Source organism: Quercus lobata, chromosome 11 (genome assembly GCF_001633185.2).
Source record: "Quercus lobata isolate SW786 chromosome 11, ValleyOak3.0 Primary Assembly, whole genome shotgun sequence".
Classification (NCBI taxonomy): domain Eukaryota; kingdom Viridiplantae; phylum Streptophyta; class Magnoliopsida; order Fagales; family Fagaceae; genus Quercus; species Quercus lobata.
Genome location: NC_044914.1, coordinates 44,046,929 through 44,056,301, shown reverse-complemented (window position 1 = coordinate 44,056,301; position 9,373 = coordinate 44,046,929). Strand labels below are relative to the sequence as shown.

Here is a 9,373-nt window from a genome sequence, read left to right as displayed (position 1 = left end):
TCTCATGCTTTGATACCATGAACAAAATATGGAGAATGTTTTTACAATATATTCACAAACCCGATGAATACAAATATATACAAGTATGTTTGATGAAATAAAGGAAAAGGGGTCCATGATTCATGGGATAACACAAATTAAGGATCCCATGAATAATGGGATTATACAATCATGTAGTGGCAGAATAGGATGGTGGCTGAACAAGTATTAGTGCTTGTGGGGTGTAAGGGCAAGAGTTGAGGTTCAAGTTTTCAGGAGGAAGTTTCACACAAATATACACTTAGATTAGGTTAAAGTAAAATTTTTATCTTATATAAAAAATAAAAATAAATAAATAAATAAAAGAAGGATGGTGACTGAGTTGTAGTTTCCTTGTAGGAGTAGTCAATTTGTGGGCTGGAGCTTGATCAAGGAAAGATATCTGCTGCAATAACTGTTTGCTCTGCCCCTGTTATGCAATCAGCTTATGTTATGGACTCTTTGCCTCTAACAGTACAATGGGGCCTAAAGTTGTGATATTAGTCTTAAGAGTTCCACCAGCAATGGCCATAAGATCCTTAGACAATGAAACCCCAGTTTTCCCAACATCATCTTGTTCCTGATAAAAACACCTACAAGCCTTATCATAAGCTCCACGATGTGTCCTCACAACATGTACGAGTTTATACTTAGCTCGCTGCTTATCAGGCGCCTTGTTCGATAACAAAACAGCAGCCCCACCAACTCTAAACAAACAGTTGGGTATCAACATTGATTTCTTTTTACCAAAGTAAAAATTTTTAGTCATATTCTTAGTGCTAACTGAAGAAATTCAATACACTGAAATTGTAATGAAGCAAGACTGTCAGTGAAAAATCTAGAAGAATTGAACAAGGAAGAAGAAGACAGAGAGAGAGAAAGAGAGAGATTGAAGAAAACTCTTATTGAAGAAAAACTGTATTACTTGCATAATTACATCAGAGCAAGAACTTGTTGGGAAAAATCCTATATAACTGTGAATAAATTTTAGCAAACATAGCGGAAGCACAACCACATAAAAAACACAAAAATTTATGTGAAAACCCTTTCTCCTTAAAGGGAAAAACCATGGGACAAACTCCAAATAATTTTACTATATAAAATAGAGATTACAACACTTAGAGATACAACTTAAGAAAAAAAATTTTTTTTTTTTTTTTTCACTCACTGCTTACTTCCTCACTATGTTTTTTCTCTTACTCTCTCTATTTTTCTCTTCTCTCTTGCTTGCTCTCACTCACGCAACTCCTCAAGACTGCACTAGTCCTCACCACACTCTTGGGACTTCACTTTTTTTGTTCCTCTCTGCCCAAATGGCCGAATGGCCTCTACCTTTATTTCTTCATCTTTTCCTTCTTTTCTCCCTTTCACACTCTTCACATCAAGGCACATTAAATGCAAGCCAACTTATCTTGACTTTGCTTCAACCAATTTCTTTTCTTCAGCTCTCCCATACCCGAATGACCATGCCTTTTACTTCTTTCTTTTCTTTCTTCCTTCCAACGTGTATGGCACAAGTTTAACATTACATAATCATTTATGTGGCTTGACTTTTGTACATCCCTTCATAAATGTTGTTGGACTTCTGTACATAATTGAGGAAAAGATGAACCTAACTCTTCTCTTTCGGACAAGCTTTTCCAGCAATCCCATTTCACTTTGCTGACTTCTCAGCACTTGTCCAACAAGCTCATTTAATGAGCTAAGACAAAGTGTGGGCTGGAAGTTGGTGCAGCGCACCCAACAGAACTATCCTATTCATAGAGTACAATTCATCACTATAATTGAATAGATTAAGATCCAAACTATGCGGATCTATTCTCGTGATTTCAGGGATTACAACTAACATTCTAACTGCTTTTCCCGCCAATTCTAACAGACAGTTGAAGACGACACCGTTTAGAACTCTGTAATAAAACATCCAAAGCTTTAATCAAGGATATTAGTGAAACGATTCGTGTTTACTTCATCACTTCTGTTGAAACAGAGGCTGACCAGAAGAAGAGCTTTGAGCTTCTTCAACATCCCCTCAAACGACAGGGGGAAGAATCTACCAGGAATTTGGAACCAAAGAAGAGAGATTGAGGAGCAGGTAAGGGCTTAGTAAACACATCTGCTAAATTGTCCTTGCCTGATACAAAACCAACACTGAGATCTTTGCGAAGAACTTTTTCACGAATAAAGTTATAATCAACCTGCAAATGCTTAGTCCTGGAATGAAAGATAGGATTTGACGTGAAAAATAGGGATCTGAGAGCTCTCTGAGAGAGTTGGGTGAGTTTAGAAGGGGTTGATACAACTACAACAGCGACCCACTGTACACTTTACAGATTATTCAAACATGTAGATAGATAAGGGAATGAATGTAATAGAGATGACAGAATAGAGAGAGAGAGATCTGAGTTTGGGAGTTGGGCTGTCCTAGAGGCCAGAATGATTAAAGGAATCTTAATTTGAAGAGGAAGAGTGTATTTTCAAAGTTCGTTTATTTGGTGGGAGAAACTGCATTGAAGGGGATAAAATTTCGAGGAAAAATAGGAGGATTTATAGGAGTGTGGGAGTGGGATTCAATCAAATTCAGTGGAGTCAAAGAGAAGGGTGTGGATGGTCCAATGTGGCTTCTCTGGTTTTCTGAACTGACAGATGTATGTTTTTAAGTTTGGATTTGGGTTTGTACGTTTCCCAATAAATCCAGACAGAGTTCCCCAACTGTGTTGCTCAGGGTATTTCATCTTCGGTTGTCTGTTTGTGAAAAAATCATTTTCTACAAATTATTAACACAACTTTTTTTATTACAACGTATCGTGACAAATTCTGAATGATGAAGAAAAAATTATGAAATTATCGCGTTTGTGATCTTAATATTTTGTAAGGGATAAATTGTGAAGTAGTTTGTGATCATAGTATTTTGTAAAGCATTTGGATTACAGATCTGGGTTTTGCATATTTGGATTTTAGGGTCCAAAGCTAAATGATTTATTTGACTTTAAAAAATATGAATTTGAATTCCAGCCAAATCAATTATTAAGGATTTTAATATTCAAAATCCTCTTCCTTGAAATAACAAACACCGATATTTTAGAAATCTTTAGGCGCACGTATCTCTATCTTGATGCTTTCCATGTTAAGAGTGACAAATGCAGTGGGTAGGGCAAATTTTGGCTTTCCATGCCAAGTGTGACATATGAGTGGGTTGGGAATATTTTGGATTTAGTCACAAACAAGTTAGATATTATTATCAATTTGTTATCCATTTAACAAAATAGATTACACCCATTAAGCTTTACCCAACCAATTCATTTATTTTGGATGGGACCCAATAAGGACATTTTGGGGGAGATGACACATGGTGATCTTCTAATTAATTGGACCACAACATACATAGGTTCGAGAGTGAAGGAGCATCGAGTTTAGAATTCCTCCCTTGTCGATTTGGCCGAGTAGTCTACCATTGTGTTCCTACACGTAAAGTAATATAATTAATGAAAGTGAATTATGCATGTGGGATTTAAACAAGGGTCTATGGTTTTCTATTAAAAAAAAAAAAAAAAGGACTGTTAACGAGTATCTTTAGGAGATTTGTACTTACTTGATTATTTTACGAAAGTTTTAATACTATTTTTATGGAAAATATAAAAATTTATCAAAAAATTAGTTACTTTTTTCTTTTCCTATAAAAAATTTCTAAAATTAATTTATAAACTAATGTTCTCAGGATATCCATTAACTTTGTCTTTTAAATAAACATGGACTTTAGAGAGTTTGTGTGGATAATCTCATAATAACAAGAATCTAAAAAATTAGATGATTAAAAGAGTTCTTAACTTTATTGGTGTGGTTTTGTTACACTAATTTGACGCTCACTTAATCACTTCATGATGTTTGTGGTAAGGTTGAAGGTTTGTCGTAGTCTCTTGCCCATTTGTACTCACTTGGTACTTCATTGAGTGATTCGCACAATGGGCTGCTAAGTGACACACGTCACCTCTCAAAAGAGCTCTCAACATCTATCCATTTACCAAATTATACATTCATATACATAATTAGAAATACTTGAAATCTCTAAAATGACTAAAATACCTTCAAAATTACTTAATGATTGAAAATAGCCTCAAACTCTCCAAAATGACCTAAAAAACGCCTTGAAGTCTCCTAAGATTACCAAAATACCCATGAGCCTTCTAAAATGACAAAAAAAAAATCCTTCAAAACCTTTGAAATGACCAAAATACTCGAGGATGAGTGTAAGGACACAAATGGACCTACGGCCCAAGAATGACCAGACAGTGGTCCAATGAGCCCACCACAATAAATTTGTTAGAGAATGGGTAGGATATTGACTACTTAATAAGCTAAAGTTAATCACATTAAGAAGAAATGCCAAGTAAAAGATTAGGAATACTCCCCAAGGCAGATCTTTTATATATATGGTTTTGCTTTCTCTCTTTCACCAATCTCTTTTTTTCCGGATCCCTTTTCATAAGGATCTTCATTTTCCTTTCATATTTATACCAAGATTATCTTCATCCTATACTTGGAGGGTTGAGATTGCATTTTTAGGACTTCTGTCCCATCCAGAACATACTAGTAAATTTCTGCCTTGCAATCTGAGCTGTGCCACTACTGTTCATGGTCATTTCCTCATTAATACGGCCAGAAGAGTAATTGTCTTGCATTTAATGCGAAGGGGATAGCTTCCACTCCCTTCTCCTTTCACCCTTCTCGTAACCTGTGCCAAGTCTACTTTCTTCTCTCTGTGATATTTTAACTTTATGTGCCTTCTATGGTTAGTGCTTGTCCCCCAGATCAACGGCTACTCGTCTCGTGGCTATCCAATACTCGTCTCCAAGGTCTGAGGGGCATCCTTGGAAATCATCTTAGTAATCCACTTAGATGAGATTAGGGGTCCTCTTCCACACAATGAGAATTAATCATGATATATTAATGTGAGAGAGAAAGAGAGGAAAGTATTGGGTGGTGATTTGTCAATATCGAGAGATGAGATAAGGATAGTGGTACCACAAAAAAAAAAAAAAAAAACAGATAAGACAAGAGAGGGCAAGTGTCGAGAAGAAAAAAATATAAATCTCCATAACCAATGAATGCATGCCATGTACAATGCATTGAATATTTAAATTTCTCGACTAGGCCAAGTTTGTTGGGTGAGATTTGTCAATATTGGGTACTTGTCAATCCCCCCCCCCCCCAAATAATTTGATAGTTTTGATACAAAATAAAATTTCTACTCTAGCCTAATTTAAGTATATATATGTGTGAAACTTTCTCCTAGAGACTTGAACCCCAACTCTTGCCTTCCTCCCCACAAGCACTTATACTCGTAGAGTGACCATTGCACCAAGAGTGTGCGGTGGTCATAATTTGATAGTTACAATAATGAGAAAAGTAGTATGTAAACCCTAGTTCTCCTAATTAATGAGAACCGTTTTTCCCAATTTTTTAGAGATGGTTAGAAATACATATATACTAAATATATTGACCTGACAACTTAGGCCAACGCACTTCTCTTACTCCCTCAAGCACTTAGTGCCTTGGGAGATACCAACTTGCCCAAATATTGTTACGGTCTAATTAATGAGAACCTAAGCTACAAGCATCTTAGAGGTATGACACTAAATTACAATCATTTTGACAATTGAACAAGCTATCGAATAACTTTTAAAAAAAAAATAATTTAATAGTTGGAAGAAGGAAATTTGAACCTTAAGTATTTCCCTTTGAAATACATACCTAAAAGTGTCGGCCAGTTAACTTTCCTCGTCCCTATTTTTTTTCTTTTTCTTTTTCTTTCTTTCTCTCTCTCTCTATGAATGACTGACTTTATAAAGAAGGAAAAGGAATTTGGAGTCCTAAAGTATTCATATGTGATAATAAGCACAGTATAAGATAGTATAATTACTACGGATGACTACGTATACTCATTGACGTTGTTGAGGCTTAAATGCAGCTCCTAATGTCAACTCACAACAGTATGTATTATTGACCGTACCGTTTTTCATTAAATTCATGAATTAAAATCTTCAGCTTTGTATCCACGCAGACATATAGACATGAAAAAACGAACGGGTCGGATCGGATTCAGGTCGGGTCAATCGGGTCACGGGTCAAACGGGTCACGGGTCAAAAACGGGTCATTTTAAGCGGGTTGAAATCGGGTTCGGGTCAATCGGGTTGCGGGTCGGGTCGGGTTGGGTCGGGTTGACCCGTATTTTTCACATGAAATTTATTTTTTATTTTTTATTTTTTTATTTTTTTTTTTTTTATAAAGAAAACAATATGTATTTGCCATTTGGATAGTTATGCAACATATTACTTGATGTAAAATGCATTATTTTGAATTCACTACTTATATCAAGAATAAACTCAGTTAAACTTATTAATATTTATTCAATAATTTTAAAATTATACAAATCCTAACATTGCTATCTAAAACAAAACAACACAAAGATAAGTAAAACAAATATACAAGTTTTATTTTTACACAATATCAACATTCCAAAAAAAAAAATTACAAATGACTTATTGGATAACTCATTTGATAAAGAATAAAAACATATAAGAAAGTTACAATTTTAAAAATTAATTTTATAATCTATTATCAATTGTGGTTGACACTTTATTTCAATTTGAGATATACATTAAAGTTTGATTGTTTACTTATTTATACCTAGTCTCTTTTATGAAGATCATATCATTGTTAAGCAGCACACACTCTAAGAAATATCATAATTTATTTTGAAAAACCGTTTATTTTGAACATAAATTGTTAAAAAATAGATCTAAACATTCATAATTTATGCTAATTTGATACTTTGACTTTACTATTTTCACACATGTGAATGTGTCTCACACATATCTACAATTTTAAATCTAATTTTAACTTTACTGTAACCAGATTATCTTGGCATGTACTTTGCTATTTGATATCTAAAAATCTTTACTCATTACAGAATGCTCAACCATTTATTTTTCAATTAATTTGCATGCAGTTATGTAAATGTATCAATTGTTTCCTTAAAGCTCACAATAAATAATTAAACCAATATTGTCTTAATTTCACTATTTTTTTTACCAAAACAAAAAGTTTTAAAAAAATGGTTCGGGTTCGGGTCAAGTCGCGGGTCGGGTCGGGTTGACCCGCAAAAAACACGGGTCAAGTCACGGGTCAACCCGTTTTTGCTTCGGGTCAAAAAAATTGGGTTCGGATCGGGTCAAAAAATTCTGACCCGCTTTGCCATGTCTACAAACATATCCACAACCACATGTCATATGTTTCAATTTATTCAATACCGTGTGTGAAATGAAACCAGAATTTTCTGTGTACTGCAAAACAAACCCGAAATAAATATTTGCTGTTCTATGAAGGAAAAAGATAACGTTTTTGCTGCAATGGAAAAGCTTTGAAAGATTGCGCCATCATCAGCCAACTAAAAATTTGGGAGAGGGGACCCTTTCGAAGGCTATAAATTATAGGAGAAATAAATAAGGGGGCATGTGTCTCTATGCAAACGGCAAAACATTGCTTTATTATAATTTTTAATGACACCTTGGCTACCTTCGCACTTTTGAGTTTTGACTTAAAAGTCAGATAGATTATCACATTGTCTTCTTTTTTTTTTTTTTTGGTCAAAGATTATCACATTGTCATTTATTGGCTATATGATTTCGTTGACCTTTCTGACACCTTCATGTTCATTTCGATAAAATTAAAATTAAAACACGATCTTGTTCATGAACTGGGTTTTATAGGGAAAAAATAATAATAATAAGCCACACATAATCACACTCTCTTGCCCAGTTGTACACGCTTGGGACTTCATTGAGTAATTCGCACAATAGGCTACTAAGTGACACGTGTCACCTCTAAAAAAAGCCTTCAACATCTACCCATTTACCCAATTATACATTCATATACATAATTAAATACACTTAAAATCTCTAAAATGACTTAAATACTTTCAAAATTACTTAATGATTAAAAATACTCTCAAACCCTCTGTGAGAGTGTTTTTTTCTTTAGCACACAGGCCCAAGGATCCTGGGCCAAATAGTTGTATTTTGGTGGACTGGGCTTGGTTCACCGCAGCTAAATGGGGGCTGATTACGAACCAAGTTGTGCGCAAGTCACATAAATCTCCTCAAGGCAAAAATGCGATTCCTCCTAAGCAATAAAATACCATTATAAGTGTTTTAGTATCATAAAAGGATCCTTTACTCTTACAAAACAAGTAAAAGATGTTCATAATATTCACAATGAGAAAGAGATTGAAATAGAATATTTAAGACTTATCTTTTATCGTATAAACATTTTAAAGAATTCCTTCACTTGGTACCCCGGGCGTACTGTCGTGGGATCCCGGGGCGTATTGTCGTGGGATCCCGAGGCGTATTAGGCCTGTAAGAACCCAGAATCTCTGGTTCTCTGCACTATTAGGATATATATATATATATATATATTAATACACATACATATATGTAAGTGAATTTTATGAAAATGATTCAGCCACGAGGATCCTGGCCCCAATTCTCACAGACTTACGCTTTTGCACAAGACTTGTGGGATTTGGAACTCAAGTCCGAGTGGCTTTGCTTGGGCAGGGACTCAGCTTTACAAGAAAAAATATATATGTATTGAGCAGCAAGAAGCAGTAAAGAAATATGCAAAGTAATTGTTAGAAATTCTCAAATCAATATGAGATATTTCATTATTTTTTCTTGATTGTGGATTACAAATGTGCTCACTAAGACGTGATACAAGGTTCAAATAAGCTCAAAAATTACAGACTTTGATGGCTATTCAAGCCTCTAAGACTTGCAAAGTTTGAATCCTTTTGAATCTAAGTATGTGCTATAGTGGCTGTTTCTGGGATACCGGGAGACATTCCTCTGTTTTTCTTAAATTTTACAGAGTTCTAATGACTCTGTTATGATATATCTTCCTACTGAAAATCCCCCCCCCCTTTTATAATGGAGTTTTTGGTCCTCCCGGGGAACCGTTGGTTCCCCTGTTTTACCCTTTTGCAAACAGAACACGTCCTGTATCCATCATCTTGGTAAGTCCCATTTCCGTTTTTTCTCATTCTTTCCTTCTTTCAGCTCTGATTCTTTTGAAAGTTCCTGGTTGGCCATCTTCTTTGGGATGTGCTGAGGTATGCCCTTCTCGGCATCCCCGTTTCTGGCATTTTCCATTTTTCCCTTTTCTTTCCCATCCAGGCGGAATCCTGCTCTGCCATTTTGAAAGCCACTTGTTATCATTCTTTCTTCTATGCTTCTCCGTTTTGGTTTCTCGAGGCTTTTTCTGTCTGTGCCATGAGAGGTCGCTGGGTTATACTGGCGT

General features: G+C 35.2%; 1 protein-coding gene across 1 annotated transcript; it reads right to left on the bottom strand.

Annotated features, from left to right (window-relative positions):
- Positions 1-469: 469 nt before the first annotated feature.
- Positions 470-9,100, bottom strand: LOC115966943 (3-ketoacyl-CoA synthase 4-like). Its single transcript, XM_031086069.1, has 4 exons — positions 9,051-9,100; positions 2,073-2,229; positions 1,874-1,925; positions 470-801 (listed from the first exon to the last, which is right to left on the bottom strand). Exons 1-4 carry the CDS (start codon positions 9,098-9,100, stop codon positions 470-472), a joined length of 591 nt encoding a protein of 196 aa, XP_030941929.1.
- Between the last annotated feature and the right edge of the window lie 273 nt (positions 9,101-9,373).